At 38.9% G+C, this 19,252-nt stretch overlaps 1 protein-coding gene and 2 non-coding genes across 4 annotated transcripts; 2 read left to right on the forward strand and 1 right to left on the reverse strand.

Moving 5' to 3' along the window:
* Positions 1–1,330: 1,330 nt before the first annotated feature.
* On the reverse strand, positions 1,331–1,437 carry LOC148932481 (small nucleolar RNA R71). Its single transcript, XR_016136070.1, has one exon. It is a non-coding gene; the product is annotated as a small nucleolar RNA R71 (small nucleolar RNA).
* An 8,095-nt stretch (positions 1,438–9,532) lies between these two features.
* Positions 9,533–17,875, forward strand: LOC125200543 (calmodulin-binding transcription activator 3-like). Of its 2 annotated transcripts, none has more exons than XM_048098181.2 (13): positions 9,533–9,848; positions 10,279–10,398; positions 10,571–10,686; positions 10,886–10,974; positions 11,284–11,326; positions 12,098–12,299; positions 12,411–12,521; positions 12,797–13,122; positions 14,375–14,974; positions 15,109–15,779; positions 16,044–16,611; positions 16,698–17,024; positions 17,451–17,875. In XM_048098181.2, exons 1-13 carry the CDS (start codon positions 9,806–9,808, stop codon positions 17,553–17,555), a joined length of 3,321 nt encoding a protein of 1,106 aa, XP_047954138.1. In that variant the 5' UTR covers positions 9,533–9,805; the 3' UTR covers positions 17,556–17,875. The 2 variants fall into 2 exon arrangements, with proteins under 2 accessions (XP_047954138.1, XP_047954139.1); XM_048098182.2 differs by having other exon boundaries at positions 12,842–13,122.
* A 642-nt stretch (positions 17,876–18,517) lies between these two features.
* On the forward strand, positions 18,518–18,591 carry TRNAN-GUU (transfer RNA asparagine (anticodon GUU)). Its single transcript has one exon. It is a non-coding gene; the product is annotated as a tRNA-Asn (tRNA).
* The last annotated feature ends 661 nt before the right edge of the window (positions 18,592–19,252 follow it).

Genomic DNA, 19,252 nt, shown 5'->3' on the forward strand with positions numbered 1-19,252 from the left:
TTTGTTTTTACTTTGTTTCTTCCCTAAGTTAATCATGATGCTTCATAATTGAGTGACACAAGTATGTATGATTCAATACAACTTGCTTCATAACTGTGACAGAGTTCTAGCGAGTTAGATCCACTTAGTAGACACTACAGTTAGCTTCCTTTAAAACGGCACTGTTAATTGAGAGTGAGGACTTTTCAAGGGTCTTAGGAGCTTTTTGGAGTTACGTGTTAGGATTGACAACCCTAATGTTAGTAATCAATGTTTGTATCGCATGAGCATAAGCTAGGTGACTCGTCCTTTCAAAGTATTAACTGTGCTAGGGTATTGTAGTTTGGAATTTGTATAACCATAAAAGCGAAAGCACATCCCTGGAATTCCCCTTATCTCTATACTTTTCTCTCCGTGATTTGCTTGCATTTAGTTGTTTACTGTTTTTAATATTTACTGTTTTCAAAAAGTTACAAAAAATTCTTGTTTCTCCAGATAGTAATTGAGTTCTAGTAGAAGATAGACACTTTGTGTACATCTTCCCCGTGTTCGATACCCGGTACTAACCTTTTGCTATACTATACCTACTCTGTATACTTGCAGGTATTTATAGTGCAAATAAAAAGTGCATCAAGTTTTTGGCGCCGTTGCCGGGGAAGACAATTCACTTTGGAGTGATATCTTCAAACGGATAATTTTACTACTTTGGATTTTTATTGCTTTCTGTTTTAATTTTTTTTTTTTAGTTTAATTTGTTTTTGTTTTCAAGTCTTGCAGGTTTTGTATGCGAACGCGTACTGGGAAGTACATCTTAGAGCCGCTTGATTTAGAACTTGAAAGAACTCGTAGAATAAGAAGAAGTGAAAAAGGATCAGGAACAATGGGTGACCGAACAGATATTGAGAAGCTGCAGGAGATGGTGAAGTTGCTGATGGATGAGAGAGATGCGGAGAGAGCAGCCCGAGAAGCCATGGAAAAGAAGAACAGAGAAACATTACCTGTGATGAACATGTTCAATCATGGGAATATGATCACTTTTCCTAACGGCCCTCGTATTGATGCTAACAATTTTGAGTTACGCATGCCCCTTATCCAAAGGGTCGAGCAAACTCCTTTTGCAGGTAGGGCGACTGAAGATGCTAACCGCCATCTCTCCAAATTCGTGGAAATCGCAAACACTCTGAAATTAAATGGTGTCGACGACGATGCCATACGGGTAAGACTTTTTCCATTCTCATTGATTGATTCTGCTAAAGAGTGGTTTGAGTGTATGCCACCAGAAAAGGTCTCCACATGGAAGGACATCGTAGCTACCTTCCTCGACAAATACTACCCGCCAGGCACTATTTTGAAGCTCAAAAGTGAGATCTTTCAGTTCACACAAGGCCATGACGAGCCCCTCTATGAGGCATTTGCTCGTTTCAAAGCTCTTTTTCGAAAGTGCCCAAACCATGGTTTTTCCATAGACCATCAGGTAGGAATCCTCTATAATGGATTTAACGAGAAAATATGTGCTATGCTTGATTCAGGGGCAAATGGAGGATTTCTAAGAAAGACAGGAAAGGATGCCATGGCGGTGATCGAGGAGTTCGCCACCAACAGTCGGGGGTGGTCTAAGGAAAGGCATGCCACGAGAAGAGTAGCAGCCATAGAAGAGGCCGAAGAAAGTTCTTTTGCTAAGGAGTTAGCAGAACTTAGAGTCAGGATTGATCAAATGGACATCTCGAGGAAGGAAGATCCAATTCCGGCAACTTCCATAGTGGCGGTCAATGCACCCGAAACTGCCATATCAACTGTGGAAGAAATCAACTACGTGCAAGGAGGCGGTCCCAGAAACTACAATAACAATTATCGCCCTAATCAGGGGGGCGGTAATTTCAATAATTATAATGGGAACCGTCTGCACCCAAATCTTTCTTATTCTAACAATAATTACTTGCAACCCCCTGCAGGATTCAATGTTAGCAAAGGAGGAGTGGTTGAGCCGATGAAGAAGGAAGACAAGTATGAACAGGGAATCACGAAGATCTTGGAAGTAATTACGCAAGATAGGAAGATTAATGACACCAAGATCGGAGTGGTCGAAGCAAGGATAAACAACCTCGAGCAAGGAATGAACACAATCTCGGCAGCTGTAACCAATATTACCACTCAAATGGAGCAAATTCAGAAGAAGTTAGATGAGGATAGAGCAAAGGCAGCAGCAAGAGTGGATGATATTAACAAGAAGTGGGTGGCAAAGCAGAAATCTGGGGACTGCCCAGTCGCCGGCGGACCGCCGCAGACCCCGCAGCGGCCCGCCACTGAGACGGCAGAGTCAACCACGTAGGACTGCCCAGTCGCCGGCGGACCGCCGCACACCCCGCGGCGGCCCGCCACTGACAAGGCAGAATCGTCCACTAAGCAGGAGCTTGTGCGGCACAACGGGATTGTACTCCTTTTTCAGCCAAAGAGGAAGTTCAAGCTTGAAGAGCAGTTCAAGCAATTCCTTAACATGTTTTGCAAAGTCCATACTAACATTCCACTTGTTGAATCGTTGCAGGAGATACCAAAGTATGCGAAGCTACTAAGGGAGGCGGTAATGAGGAAAAAAAAGCCGACTAAAGACGACCTTAAGCTACCGCATCATTGCAGCGAGATCATCCAAAAGGAACGGGCAGTGAAGCAAAGAGATCCGGGCCAGTTCATCATTAGGTGCCGAATTGGAGAAGGGAAGGTTGACAAAGCACTGTGCGACTTAGGATCGTCCATCAATCTCATGCCACTGAAGTACTACGAAAAGCTCAACATCGGGCCACTCAAATCTTCAGATGTAACACTCAGGTTGGCCGATAACTCGTCCATCAAGACTGTAGGTATGATTGAGGATGTCTTAGTTAAAGTTGATGATTTTATTTTTCCTGCCGACTTTATTGTGCTTGACATGAAAGTAGACAAGAACGTCCCTCTAATCTTAGGGAGAGATTTTCTTGCCACTTGCAAAGCTTTGATTGATGTAGGTCGTGGCGAAATCACAATCAATGATAATCATGGTCAATCCACCTATAAGATCGAGAGCGAAATGCTAAAGTTTGAGGAGGCAAAGCGGGCAAAAATGGAACAACAGTGCAGAGCAGTCATGGCTACCGACTTGACCAAGTCCAAAGATCCCTTTGAAGCGGAGGATCCTTCAACCTCCACTATCTACATTGTCAAAGAGGTAAGACACTCTTCTAAAAAGGGTGATGCTAATTCTTCTACATCTGCTCCATAGAAGAAGAAACAGAAGAGAAAGAAAACACCCAAAGAGGACCCCGAGATATACGTCATCAAAACGAAAGAGGGGAAGTACAAGTGGTGGAAGAAGCTAGGGACCAAATTGCTCCCTATGCCAATTTTCAACACTCGAGTTATTGATCCGCCCAACTAGTGGGCCACTTCAAGTCGAGCTAACGACTTTAACAAAAGCGCTTATTGGGAGGCAACCCAATTTTCTTTTATTTTTTTTTATTTTCTCGTTTTTTTTTATATTCTGTTAAAAAATAAAAAAAAAAATTTGGTGGCGGTCGCCGCACTTAAAGCACGGCGGTCGCCACACGTGTGTTAACATGTGCAGGAAGGATCGGGCTTAGGGCGGGCCAGAGTAACGCTGCACGGGCCGCGGCGGCCCGCCAGGATTGCTGTTTACGAAGGCCCGTGTGGCGGCCCGCCACGAGAGACGCGGCGGTCGCCACACGCAGTCCAGAGACGGGATTTCCACCATAAAAGGATAATGGGATCAAAAGGGAAACCGGAGAATGCGAAGAACTATGGCATTAGCCTTGCCACGGAAGAGCAAAAGGCTATGTGGAAGAAAGTGTCGGCCCGAGAAACGGCACCTTCTAGATATCCCCACGATTTCCCTCTCCAAACTTTGGGGATCATGGAGGATTTTTGGAAGTTGTGCGATGTGGGTGATGGGAATGGCCTCGTCTACATGTTCCAAAGGAAGTGGCCATCGTTTCGAAAGTATACTCTCGAGTTCCTAAGCTCGCTAAAGGTCACTAAGGATCGCCGCCAAAATTTTCCACTTAGCATTGATTTCCGCCTAGGGAACCGTTGGCACTCGCTCACCATGGAAGAGCTTAGTGGGATCTTCCATTGCTTCGACCTCAACCCCGAAGAGGACAATGAATATGAATTTTCAGAGGTTTGGGGGGCGATGACAAATGAGCAAGAGCATGCAGCGGGCTATGCCAAGTCTTCATCAATTCGCAACCCCGTCTTGAGGTACCTCCATCGTGCTATGACTCAGCTTATGTTTGCTCGTATCGATGGGGGAAGTGTCTCCCAAACGGAGCTCAACGTGATGTGGTGCCTACTCAACAAGAAGGGAATCGATTATGGGACCCTCTTTACTTACTATGTGGATAGGATCACGAAGAAAGACGGGGGCGTCATTTGTTGTGGGGGATTGATTACGGCAATTGACGAACATTTGGGGGTCTCTTTTGCCGGTATGACGGAGGATGGTGGAGAAAAGTTTATCACTTATGAGGTGCTATTTTCGGTGGGGCTTTTGAAGACCGATCATGGGGGTCAAGGGTATTTTATGCAAGTAGCGGGGGATCACTTTCCCGTTCCACTCCCGCAATTGACCAAGGTCGATGTTTGGGCAAACCAAGCCAATTGGAAGCTCGACACACCCGCCCACCGGAGAGCTATCGAGGCTAACCCCGTCAATGGGGAATTTAGAAAGAGGAACATTCCCTCTCGCATTCCTCAATTTGAGCCCGATGAGGATTCCGCATTTGATGCCATTGATAACTATGAAGAAGGCGCAGAGCATTCACAAGCTAAAAGGAGTGCAGCACCGCCACCACCGCAATCCCAACCACAACGAGAAGAGGAAGTGGAAGGACATCGCCGCCGGACAAGAGCGAACCGCCGCCGCGGGAGGCCAAATCCAGAAGAGGAGTTTCAAGTCAACACCTCCGCCCAATTAGGAGAAATTTTCTCCTATATGCAAAACATGTCCAGCGCTTGGGACAATCGATGGGCGGAGCAACAAGCGGAGAATGCCTACAACCGCCAAGGGTGGACGGCTCAAGGCAATTGGCGCACGGCGGAGCAAGGATTTTGGGAGCAACAACATTTGGAAGACGTTCATCGGCGTCAACAATATGAAGAGCTCCGAAGGATGGCCGCCGAAGCTAGAGAGGAACGAGAGACAATGAGGAGTGATATCACGTACCTCGTTGGAGCTTTCGAGGATCTTAGCGCCCGTTTCCCTCCACCTCCTCAAGATTGAAGAAGTCAAGCTCGATGACTTTAAATGAGCATTTGTACCATGTTTTTGGATGTTTTTAAGACGATTTATTTCCTTGATTTAACAATTTTTGCTTTAATTTTAAGTATTTTTGGTTTTGGTTTAATTTTGTGCTTTGCAAAAATTTTCGCAGGTTCTGACCTCTCCGTGGCGACCGCCGCAAGCTCTGCGGCGGTCCGCCATCTGAACGCTGGAAAGCATCTTTGACGTGCGGCGACCGCCGAACAGCTGCGGCGGACCGCCACCTGGGCACAATTTTCCAGCGCGATTTTTCGAAATTCTTCGAATTTTCGCCCCGCTCAACCTCTACGCGAAATTTTTCAGGGTACGTTTTTGTTTTCAGTAGTATACTCACGTCCCTACCGACTCTACAAATTTTCTTTTTGTTGTTAGTTGTTTTTGCTTTAATTTTCCAAAAACCCGTAGGACTTTTTGTTGTTAGTTGTTTTTGCTTTAATTTTCCAAAAACCCGTAGGAGATTTTTTGTGTTCTAAAAATGTTTTCTTGAATCCATGTCATGAACATAACATGAAGAACTTAGAAACACGCATGCTTAGGGACACATTAGACCGAGTTGCCAATGATATTATATTCCATCTATGTTTAAGTGTGGCTTAACGTTTTGATATGATGGTTGGGTGAAAAGGTGCATAATTAGTGAATTGCTTGTTCGCCTTGAATCGTGCTTTTACCTTGTGAGATTTGAGCCTTAAATTCTTTCTTGTGTGATTTATCTGTATGCATGTATATGTTTCTAGAACTTGCTCCTAGTCTGCCTAAGTTTACATAGTGTTTAAGTTGATTTAGGAGGATGTTAGGCCGTCTTTTCTTAGCTACTTTTATATCCAAAATTTTCGACCCTCTCAAATTTTTCCTTTGGAGCCAATTTGAGCCTTTGAGCCTTTTCTTTGGAAGCCAAAATAAATGGGGGGACAATTCCTTGGGTTAGTATAGTTTTTGTTATCTTCTTTTGTAAAGGAATTGGAGAGATAAAGAGGAAAGTATAAAAAGTAGTGTGCTTAATATTAAGAGAGTACAAGTTGTGAAATTGAGAAAAATTCCAAATATGTGCTTGATCTTAGGAAGAAAAAAAAAAAGAAAGGATGTGTAAAAAAAAAAAAAAAAAAAGAAAAAAGAAAAATGTGTGAAAGGTTGTGAAAAGAAAATAAAATCAAAGGATTGAAAGTAAATTGAAGGAGAAAAATAAAGTGTTAGAAGTGCCTTAAGTTTTAGAAAAGTGGAGTCATCCTAACTCTACTTGGGATATTTTTATATTTGAGTCACTTTTTAGCCAAATATTCCTCACCTACCAAAGAGCCTACGTTACAACCGAAAAGAAAGACCTTTCGGACTTTTGATGCTTAATCACATTGAGTAGAGGAGGGATTAGACTTTGAGCAAGCCTATGGTAAACTTTGCATGATGCATGATTTGAGTGATTTACACTTTACCTTTATACACTTTGAGAGTGAGAGAAAGAACACTTCCCATCTTTGGAAGTTTGCCACATGTGAGTGCTTGAATTCAAGGTGTTCCACGAGTTTGTAATGAAAGTGCACTATTAAGCCTTGCTTGATTTGATTGTGTTAATCCATGCTTAATCTATTCTTTCATCTTTTGAGGCAATTATGACGTCTAGTCCTTGTGCATTCCGTGCGTCTATTCTTGTGTCTTTAGTGTTTTGTTCGAGGACAAACAAAAATGTAAGTTTGGGGGAGTTGATACGCCCGGATTTTGCACTGTTTTAAGGCCATTATTTGGTCCGTTTTTGTTATCAAAATCACTCTACATGTCCATTATTTGCATATTCTATACATTTTGGTATTTTGACGTGTTTTGTGAGAAATGTGCATATTTGAGCCGAAAAAGGGAGTAAAAACGCATAGTCTGGAAATCTGGAGTCCGACGGCGACCAGCGACCGCCGCGAGTTGTACGGCGACCGCCGGCGCCCGGCGGGCAGAGCTATGTGGCGGCCCGCCTCGGAAATTTACGCTAGGAGAAGAGTCTCGCCCGGCGACCGCCGGAGGATATGTGGCGGTCCGCCACCGAAGGGTCAGAGTCTCTGGACTCCAACGCGGCGACCGCCGGCCAAGGTGCGGCGGCCCGCCGGAGAAAGGCGGCGAATCCGACCAGTCCTAGATTTGCTCCAAGATTTACCAAATTTTGCAGATCTTTTCCTTCTATGATGAGGAATAATCTTCCCCTATAAATAGGACCTCAAGCTTCATCAAAAGAGAGTTTTTTTTCACACAACAAGAACACATTCATAGAGATAAAAAGCTAGAGTACTTCAATTGTGCAAGGAGTTGAAGAAGGATTTCAAAAACATCAAGAACGACAAGGATTCAACCTACGGGTTTTATTTGCTTTAGTTTTATGTTCAGATTGTTTTCCCTTCAATCTATGTTTTTAGTTTATTCAGTCATGTGTAACTAAACTCATAGGATTCTAGGGATGTGTTAGTAGCAACTTTGGTTATACAATTCCGTTTTCTATTTAATATCCGTTTTGTTTTTACTTTGTTTCTTCCCTAAGTTAATCATGATGCTTCATAATTGAGTGACACAATTATGTATGATTCAATACAACTTGCTTCATAACTGTGACAGAGTTCTAGCGAGTTAGATCCACTTAGTAGACACTACAGTTAGCTTCCTTTAAAACGGCACTGTTAATTGAGAGTGAGGACTTTTCAAGGGTCTTAGGAGCTTTTTGGAGTTACATGTTAGGATTGACAACCCTAATGTTAGTAATCAACGTTTGTATCGCATGAGCATAAGCTAGGTGACTCGTCCTTTCAAAGTATTAACTGTGCTAGGGTATTGTAGTTTGGAATTTGTATAACCATAAAAGCGAAAGCACATCCCTGGAATTCCCCTTATCTCTATACTTTTCTCTCCGTGATTTGCTTGCATTTAGTTGTTTACTGTTTTTAATATTTACTGTTTTCAAAAAGTTACAAAAAATTCTTGTTTCTCCAGATAGTAATTGAGTTCTAGTAGAAGATAGACACTTTGTGTACATCTTCCCCGTGTTCGATACCCGGTACTAACCTTTTGCTATACTATACCTACTCTGTATACTTGCAGGTATTTATAGTGCAAATAAAAAGTGCATCACCTATGATCTTTGATACATTTAAGTCCGCCTAGTTAACGATCGCCGCATTTACTATACCCTATATGGGCGAGTCGTTACAATTAGTGAGATGCAAGGGCGGAGCTAGGGTGGGGCCAGGGGGGCCCGTGGGCCTCTCACCCTTTTGAACTTTGCCTATATATTATATATGTACAAAACAATTATCTAAGTTCGTAGTGGTGCAATTGATTACGACGGTACACTTTTAACTAATTGATCTCAGGTTCGATTCTTGATCTGCAGCGTGTATATTTTTTTATCATTATCTCCTTAGATTTCTATTGAATATTGTGTTAATATTTTTCTATATATCTTTAGATTTTCTCTTGAATATGTTTATGTTCTATTAGATTTTCTAATGTTAATAATTTTGTTTATTTTCTCTAGTAACTATAATCTTAGCTAGTAATCTTGTATAAATATTTTCTTTTGTAACTGTTAAGAATTATTTTCATAATTTAAGAACATAAATATGTAAATATGCCAGCTATAGTATAATATTATTTAAAATCAATTTTAATGTTATGGTATTTATGAATAGAAAATAACTCTTTCATTACATAAATAAGTATATAATATTAGCAAAATTAATGTTAATACTATGCTCTATATTATAAAATAAATACTATATTCTTTAATTATATCGATGTTGACGTCGTCGCTGTATCTCTATTTTTATTACCATCCTCTAATTATCTCATTATCCATCTCTTGTGTATATCTCTCTATTACTTATATTCGAGTTAATTTCATATTGTAGATACTGAAACAACTTGACACCGAGACAAATTAACAAAATTTAAGTAGTAATTTAGGTCCCCCATAATTAAAATCCTGGCTCCGCCACTGGTGAGATGTATTCCTTTTGAGATCCTCCCACTATAAATAAAACATTTTCTTTTATGGCAAAAAAACAATACTCCTATTATTTTGTTACTCATACTTTATTTTTTCTTTGTTTAACCATTAAATACCACTATCTAAAAATGCGTGACCAAAAGAAACGTGTCTCGGGTAAATTGTAACGAGAAATGAGACAATGACTTAAAATGAAAAGACGGAAATACCCTGACTCTACTTTGAGCGTCGCTGTCTCGACATTGTTTAACTGTATTCCATTTCGGCGGCTACTTTCAACTTACCTTCCATTGCTGCTTCCTCACACACGCACCCACTTTTCCTATATCCCTTCCGTTTTTTTACTTTGCTTTTTCCTTCCTCGATTTCATCCTCCCTCGCGTTTATTGGTGGAATTTTCCATTGATTTTTGATGAATTTGTTCGAAGCTGAGTGAATCACTGGATATATTATTTTGAATTGGGGAACTTTTCGATCTGGAGACGAGTAGTTAGGTTTTGGTTTTGGAGAAGAGTTGGAATCACCTGCTTTTAGTTGGTGTCATGGCCACCGAGAATCGGCACTATGCGCTCAATGCTCATTTAGGTGACCTTTTTTTTTTTTGTTTTTTCTGATTTATTAATATTGTTACACTTCTAGGTATGAGCTTGATTTTGGGATTATCTCTGAACATGTTATGTTTTGGAGTTAAACAAGAAATTACTCTAGATTTTACTGATATGTACCGTGTTAATGGTTGTCTTTGTTGTTGTGGTGATCAGAATATATGCTTAGAGCCACATTTCTAATGCTTATGTAGTTGGAATGCTTAATTAGTTGCTTTCTGTTCTATCTGCTCTTAAGTTTCTCACTCAAATATCTTTAATTATGTTTGTTTGTTTACCTATTTTCTTCTTTCTTTTTGCTAATCTTACCATACAGTGTACTAAGAATTGTTATGCTTCATATGCTTATAAAGTACCAAAAAACATGAGAAAATAAGAAAAACCATAATTAAGTGGCTATTATTTTGCAGATATTCAGCAGATACTTCTCGAAGCTCAACATCGCTGGCTGCGGCCTGCTGAGATTTGTGAAATTCTTCAGAATTACAAGCAATTTCGTATTGCTCCAGAGGCTCCCAATAGACCCCCAAGTATGACTTTGTTGTATTCACGATCTTTTTTGTAGGATACCTCAGATAAGTTATTGATAATTATAGCTAATATGTTTATGGTAGAGATAGAGAGGCTGCATTTGAAATCTCACTATGTTCAATTATTTCATCTAGTTTGACATATTTGTTTGGATCTACTGTCTTTTTATAGATGGTTCTCTCTTTCTTTTTGACCGGAAGGTGCTGAGGTATTTCCGAAAAGATGGTCATAACTGGAGGAAGAAGAATGATGGGAAAACAGTGAAGGAGGCTCATGAAAGGCTCAAGGTATATTTGATATTCGATTTTCTTTAATTTAGTTGTTGCAGGTCTAGATGATCTCCCTTAAAATTTTATAAGGTCTAAACTATGGTATGTAAAACAATTTAAATTACCTATTACTAGGATTCTTACTAGGATGTCACTGTCCTTGAAAGCTTTGATTTCCCAACCAAAATGACATATCTAGATGTCAAAATCTATTCAGGCCGGACGTGTCGATGTACTTCATTGCTATTACGCTCATGGAGAAGACAACCAAAATTTCCAAAGGCGTAGCTACTGGATGCTTGAAGAGTAAGCCTTACAAATGTTCCAATTTTTTGTTCAAACCAAAAATAGTACTGGGTTCCTCTACTTCTATTCTCCTAGTTCTTTTATATCGAGTGAAAAGATTGTATTTCGATGGACCTATAGCAAATTACTCAGTTTGATGTATAAAATGTTTAAAAGTCTATTAAATATTTGTAGTGTGTATTGATTTCTTTTTTCTTCTTTTTGTTCATTACTTCATTAAGCTTCCTGCTCACCAGAGTCTTATTTTATCTTGATTTTCTTTGTTCATTTTCCCATTATGTTTACTTCTATGGCTGATTTCTGCTTCAGGGAAATGTCTCACATAGTTCTTGTCCACTACCGGGAGGTAAAGGTAATGATGATTCCTTATGCATTCTGAATTCCCCCATATTTCTAAAGGTTAATTTCTACTCCCTCCGTCCGCCATTAAATGTCACTAGTTTTCTTTTTGGTTGGTCCGCCTATACTTTTCACACTTACCTTTTTTTACTTTTGGTAATAGACCCCACATTCCACTAACTCATTTCCACTCACATTTTATTATAAAACTAATACTCCATCCATCCCACTTTAGGAGTCTCATTTGAGTTCGGCACGAGTTTTAAGGAATGTAAAGGAAAGTTGGTGAAAAAAGATAGTGGAATGTGGGTACTACTTTTATATATTAGTTGAATAATAAAATGTGAGTGGAAAAAGTTAGTGGAATATGGGGCCTATTACCATTTATGGAATATTCCAACTGGGACTCCTAAAGTGGGACACCCAAAAATGATAAATCGGGACTCCTAAAGTGGGATGGGGGAGTATATAAAACTAGGACACACATTTTACTAACTTTTTCAACCCACTTTCCATTACATTTCTTAAAACCCTTGTCGAGTCAAAGTGTGACATCTAATGGCAGACGGAGGGAGTACGACTTTTTTCTTAAATAATGACAGACTTGTAAGTTCTAATTTATGAGTAATTTCTGATCAGACAGTTCTTACAAATTTTGTAAATGAAACCCGACCAGACGCAGCTATCATAGATGATTTGAACTTTACTTTCTCTCTATTTGGTTCTTTTTCTAGTTCCCATGTTTCTTTTTTTGAAGCAATCTCTGATATTTGTCTCTTCACAGGGGAACAGGACAAGTTACAGTCGCACTAGCGAAGCTGATAGTTTTCCAGCCAGTGGGCAAAGTGATGATGTATCTACTTCTGAGGTGGACAGCTCAGTAGCTTTTAGGTTCCAATCATATGATTATCAAAGAACAGCACCAATCACAGATACAACGAGCGTTAACAATACTCTGGTGTCTGATCTTGAAGATGCAGAATCAGGTGTTACTGCTTGATATTTATTTTATCTTTTTTATTAATTGAGATTGTTGAAGTATATATTGTATGTTAACTATTTTTTTAATTTTGCTTGATAAAGTATTTTCATTGCAGCATACACAGACCAAGCAAGTTCTAGATTCCAAACTATTCTTGATTTGCAATCTCCTATAGTATCTACAACGGATGCTGGTTCTGTTCCTCGCCACCCAATTCCTGTATCAAGTAATAAATCTGTTTATTCTATATTCACATATATTCTTCTATATGTACTGGTCTGATTTTGTAAAGTCACTTGGGTGTTTCAAGCATTCATGGTTATTGGTTTAAAGTTTTTACAAGTAAAAAAATTAATAATGGAAAACAGTGGAAGATTATAAAAGTCGATTTAATTGCTAAGTCAATCACCTCTATTGCATGGGTAGGGGAAGCAGTTGTATCAGATTTTAAGATCTTAGCCTTTCTTTTTAGATTTAGTAACATTTTGCTGTTATTGATAGTCAACTACCAGGGACACTCATCAGCTATTCCTGGTATGAGGTTAGGACCCATTACACAAGGAGAAGAAAACAGAACTCGCATGGATAGTGGATTGACATGTGATTTTCAGCAAGACATAGGATTCTCATCTTGGGGGAATGTAGCTGAAAGCAGCAGCGCTAGTTATCAATCTGTAGATTTTCAGCTATCACTTCCTTGTACCCAATCAAGTGCAATGAGCATGATGCCTGGACAGGATAATGAACTCCTTGACGATGTTTTCACTGATGAATTCATGAAAAAACAGGATTTCAGGAACCATTCGGATAGCATGGGTAAATGGCAGGTATCTTATGTTTGAAACAATTCAATGATATTTTTCTAGCAACTTTACAAATACCAGTGGTAGCATATAGAAACACAAAAATAGAGCATGATTGAACCATGTTTGCCATTGAGGAGGGAACATAGTAACCTTTCTTCCTCTTGTGCAATGTGGTGGAGTTAGGTGTTCGGTGAGGAAGTGAGGAACATAGCAAGCGCCTAGATTCATGGATAGTGGTGAATTCTTTTTAAACTAGAAATTGTTTACACACTCTTACAATAAAGCAGCTGCAGCCTCTGTAGTTTGCAACCTTCTTCTGGATACATATTGTAGATACTATTGGATTTGGTAGTTGTGTAATATAGGTGCTATTAGTAGTAGGGGAGAGATGTAGGTGAATGCTTGTTTTAGCTTTATGGCAGAGAGACTACAATGATATTGGAATTAAACTTTGTGGTAAGAAGAAGTTGTAGTCTTGGTGTAGTGTAGAAAGTACTTATTTGAATGTAGACAGGGAACTTATTCAGGGGCTATGGATATTAATATATACAAGAATTTCATAACTACTTATATACTTGAGCTATCTAGTCGAACCCTTTCAATTTTGTGGCACTTGCTTTGTTTCTAATCTTGGGCCATTTATGTGTTCTAATATCTATATGCAACTAAAGCAATAAGATAATTTCTAATTTTGAAGCTAAGCTATTTTTGTTGCTGTAAAAACTTTGTTTAAGGTGGAACTGTATTTGGAATATTCTCATGTAACTATGAATGTGGGAAATGTTTCCTTTTATAAAACATAGGGAATGCTAGTCCTAATGTTCCACACATCTGTTTAAATGACATACTAGTTGTTGTCTCTGATTTACCTAAACAACTATATTTCCTTTATTTTGTGCCAACATTTGAAGCATTCAGCTTAATTATAGTTATCATGACAATGATGATGCAACTGTGGTGTTTCAAAATGAACAGTTGCAGCTGAGATCTGTGACTTTTTGTGCCCTCTCAAAATTGTAGTTATGAATTACTCCCACCGTCCCGCCAAAGGTTTCTCACTTCCTGGGTGCCATAGGATTTTTGGAGCTGTTGTTTTTAATATGTTCCGAGTAAAAAAGAGAAAATATAGTTGAATGTTTTAATGAAGAGGGATTAAAAAATATAGTCAAATGTTTTAATGAAGAGAGAAATTATAAAATATAGTTGAATGGAGTATTTTGTGACATGTAATGTATCACGGTATTATCACTTTATGATTCTGAGATTCTAACAGCCTACAGGTGGTGGATCACTGTGCATGTCAGATTGGTCTGTTGACCAGAAGCCAGATGGTAACCTCCTCAGTATAAGGCAGAACCACAATCAACCACCTATGCGACAGCCTCTGTTGTATGATCTTACTACAAAACTGAATGATGCTAATGAAGTGGAACTGTCTGACTCAATAGCACTCCATAATATGTACCTTACTGAACATTTGGAAAATGATCTTCATCATCAAGCTTTGAATTCTGGCAGAAGTTCTCTTAAATTAGAACCTGGAGGAAACTTGAATGCAGGAGACAAAGACAATTATCCGTCTCTAAGACAACCTTTACTAGATGGTGTTATGCGGGAGGGTCTGAAAAAGCTAGACAGCTTTGATCGTTGGATTAGTAAAGAACTTGATGATGTCACTGAATCAACTATGCAGCCAGGTTCTGGGGTTTACTGGGAGACTGTTGGTGGTGGAGATGGTGATGGAGATGATTCTGGTATCTCAACTCAAGTGCCATCAGATAACTATGTTCTCGGCCCTTCCCTTTCTAAAGACCAGCTCTTTAGCATTATTGACTTCTCGCCAAATTGGACATATTCTGGTTCAGAAATTAAGGTATATCAAAGCTTTCGTTTTGTATTTCTCTACTTATAATTGTTCTAGCATATGAAGCTAAATGCCTCATACCAGATAAGAACAATATATTCTATGTCATGATAATTTTAGACAAGTTTGCTAATTAATAATAGGTGCATGTTATGGGGAGTTTCCTGAGAGATCGAGAGGTGGAGAATTATAAATGGGCTTGCATGTTTGGTGAACTTGAAGTTCCTGCAGAGATCGTAGGAGATGGTGTTCTTCGATGCATTACACCTTTACATGAGCCTGGAAGGGTCCCCTTCTACATCACATGCTGTAATAGGTTAGCATGCAGTGAAGTGCGAGAATTTGAATTCCGGGCTAGTTCTTTTGAAGATGTGGACTCTGATGAAACTCGCCTTTATATGAGATTTGGAAAGATGCTCTCTCTTGGATCAGACACTCCACTGATCTCTCTCCAGAGCATTGATGATGATAGTTCTCAGTTATTTAGTAAAATCAGTGCCTTGCTGAATGACGACACTGAGTGGGAACAAATGTTGAGATTTTCTGAAAATGATGAATTCTCATCTGATAACGTAAAGAATCAGCTACCAGAAAAGCTTTTAAAGGAGAAGTTGCATAATTGGCTGATTCAAAAGATTGCTGAAGGTGGGAAAGGCCCTAACGTACTAGATGTGGAAGGCCTAGGTGTACTGCATTTTGCGGCTGCTCTAGGTTATGACTGGGCTATGCCACCCACAGTAGCTGCTGGAGTCAGTGTTAATTTTCGTGATGTAAATGGATGGACTGCACTTCACTGGGCAGCATATTATGGCAGGTGACTTCTCGAGTTCTATTTTGAACATTGTTTTTATTGCCTCTGTGACTTTTTATTCTTCTGTGGAAGACATAATTATTTCAATACACAGTTATAGGGTGCTCTAAGGATGTCGTTTATGATTATATGCACTTCTATATATACAAGTTTTCCCTTTACTAAATCTTTAAAAGCTGACATTTAGCTTCCAAGATTGTTCAATATGGTTGCCAAGTTATATCTACTGACTTATTTTTTTGTTGCTCTCTACTTGCAATCTCATAGAGAGCATACAGTGGCCTTCCTCTTGTCCTTTGGTGCGTCACCTGGGGCATTGACAGACCCAACTCCTATACATCCTTCAGGAGAAACTCCTGCAGACCTTGCAGCTAGCAATGGACACAAAGGTATTGCTGGTTATCTTGCCGAATCTTCATTGAGCTGCCATCTATCATCACTCGACTTGAAAGATTCTGAGCAGAGTGATAGTAGAGAGAAGGTAGTAGAAACAGTTTCAGAGAGGATTGCAACTCCAGTGGGTGCTGATGATTTGCCCCATGGACTCTCACTGAAGGACTCTTTGGCTGCTGTACGTAATGCAACTCAAGCTGCAGCTCGCATTCATCAAGTCTTTAGAGTACAGTCATTTCAAAGAAAACAGTTGAAGGAGTATGGCGATAGTGAATACGGAATATCGGATGAACGTGCCCTTTCTCTTGCTATGAAGAGCAAGAAGTCAGGAAAACATAATGAACAAGGTCATTCCGCTGCAGTTCGGATACAAAATAAATTCCGCTGTTGGAAAGGCAGGAAAGAGTTTCTGCTAATTAGGCAGCAGATAATCAAAATTCAGGTAGGCATATTTACTCTCGTTTGATCATTGCATTCTGTTCTTACGTATTGAATGCTGAAATTCTAACTTTGTTTCTCTTACAAAAGGCTCATGTGAGAGGACACCAGGTGAGAAAGAACTATAAAAAGATAATCTGGTCAGTTGGAATCTTAGATAAGGTCATTTTGCGGTGGCGACGGAAAGGAAGAGGATTGAGTGGATTCAGGTCTGAAGCAAGTGTTGTTGCTAGCAGTAGCATGATTGAAGCAGAAACAAAAGAAGATGACTATGATTTCCTGAGAGCGGGTCGGAAACAGACAGAGGAGAGACTTCAAAAGGCCCTTGCTAGGGTGAAATCAATGGTTCAATACCCAGAAGCTCGGGACCAGTATAGCAGGTTGCTTAATGTTGTCTCCAAAATGCAGGAAAAAAAGGTACACAGACTTCTATCTTCAGCAAGTCCTTGTATTATAAGTACATTTTTCATCCTAACTGAAAGAAAATGCATTATTATGGAATTTTGAATATAGAGCTTACTAGTTAAAATTTTGCATTCCAAAATTGAGAAATACATGGTAGATGACTGGTATATCATTTATTTAATTTGTATACATTACTTTGACTGAGTTAAGTTTATCCATTAGCTCTGTATCCATTCAAGGCCAATGATCATTTGTCCCAATAATCTTCATAATTTTACTGAGAAATGAAATAAAATGTTTTTAAGTAACAGCAGACTTCTTCTTTGGTTGGATTAATCTTTTAATTGCTTGGGCTCCATGATAAGATTCAAGGAATAGAAATGACAAGAAAAAGGAAATCTCCATTCACTTCATGATGCATACTTTGATGTTTTCCAGGCTGCACAAGAAAAGATGTTGAACAATCCGGAAATCGATTTTGATGAAGATTTTATTGATTTTGAAGCTTTGCTTGAAGATGATATTTTCATGCCGATAGAATAACGCAAATATTCCTGTAAAATCAGTGTGTGATTAGGCTGCACAGGTAACAGGTTTCACTTGTAAATTTTGACATACTAATTGATTTAATCGTACAGTTTGTCAAGAAAGAATTGGTAATAGGGTGGGGTTGGTATTAGTGTGAAATAGCTTGGGTCATGTATTGTGCAATTAGTAGCCCTATTTCAACTTTAGAATTGGTATAGTTTTTTTTTTTTTAAACTATTTACCATGTCCATAAAATCATGTTACGATGTTTGCTACTATTGAACAATTTGGTTCTGATGAGAAACAGAGTGAATAAATGACCTGAAATAACTAAATATTACCGCAATCTTTTTCTCTTGCACGAGGCTATGATATTTCGATTGGTCCGTACACACTGAAACAAGTACTATATGATATTCATACGATGCAAATATTATATTACTTCGATCGGACCTTACGTGGGCCAATTTGCTTAGTTTGTATACTCATGTTTTTCGTTAGGCACGCTTGGAGAAAAAAAAAAGAAATTACTCCCAAAAATCAATATCTTTTAAAATTAAACAAACATTTTCTTAAGTGACATAGTTTATATCGAATAAGGAGTGGAACAATTAAAGCCAAAAATCAAGCGAAGATCATACCTAGAGTAGATCAAATAATCAAATCTCTTGTAATAATATTCATTCCTTTTATAGACTTAGAATAGTCCCATAAAAAGGACGTATATAATGAAATAAAATCATCTCTGCCATTTTCTTGATCAATACCATAAACCTTTTTCCCAATGGCCTCTATATCGTTTAACATAATTAACCGTCAAACTGAATACTAATGTTAAATTGGCCCACATTTGGTCACCATCTTAATACAAATTTCTATTACTGCAGTTTTCGACGTGGGTTTTTTTATGAAGTTTAAAATTCCTTTGCTAGTACTGGATATCCATTCTTCTTAATTATATCACGTGACTATCAAAAGCTGGAATAGCTCAGTTGGTTAGAGCGTGTGGCTGTTAACCACAAGGTCGGAGGTTCAAGCCCTCCTTCTAGCGATAATATTTTTCCTCTTCCATAGACGAAATATCTCAACTTAAAGCCCCTAACCTTATTCGTGTTTAGGATTCCTCTTCCATATACGAAATATCTCAACTTAAAGCCCCTAACCTTATTCGTGTTTAGGCCAACCTGTCGCTCACAATCTTGATTCTCGGTAGCCACTGAGATGATCTCAGCGGGCCACCTCTTTTTTTGAATTGCCTCCTTTCTTTGCCTCTTCATTTTCCCCCCTCTTTTTGGCCTTACTTATTATCAAAACTCAACAAACAAATCAAAATATCAAAATGTAGGAATATAACCTAGTAAAAATGATTGTAATCAAAATTGATTAAGTCTAAGCCCTAAATTCATGTAAATTCTGTATTTATCAAAATCCCAAACTTAATTATTTGTTTGGCCTCAAATAACGTAAGAAAGAAACTAAAAAGAAACACGAATGCTATGGACTAAGCGACACCATTGCCTCGAAAACACATGGAAAAGAATAAATTTAACAAAATACAATTCCTATATTAAACAAAGCTATTAGTGCATCTTTTTATTAGCTCGTATATCGCCTTGTTGTACATGCTCTTACAAGTCTATAGAAATGTGTGTTTAAAGCTCTCTATCTGAAACGCACCTTGATGTACATGCTCCTACAAGTCTATAAAATAG

The sequence above is a fragment of the Salvia hispanica genome, chromosome 2, assembly GCF_029641045.1.
Source record: "Salvia hispanica isolate PSC_SH4W2 chromosome 2, Shi_PSC_v1, whole genome shotgun sequence".
In the NCBI taxonomy this organism is placed as follows: Eukaryota; Viridiplantae; Streptophyta; class Magnoliopsida; order Lamiales; family Lamiaceae; genus Salvia; species Salvia hispanica.

Excerpts from the sequence above, each read along its gene's own strand:
- LOC125200543 (XM_048098181.2), top strand. The coding sequence starts at position 9,806 with ATGGCCACCGAGAATCGGCACTATGCGCTCAATGCTCATTTAG. Across the intron at positions 13,123-14,374 it reads ATAGCATGGGTAAATGGCAG|CCTACAGGTGGTGGATCACT; the intron begins GTATCTTATGTT and ends AGATTCTAACAG. Across the intron at positions 17,025-17,450 it reads CCAAAATGCAGGAAAAAAAG|GCTGCACAAGAAAAGATGTT; the intron begins GTACACAGACTT and ends GATGTTTTCCAG.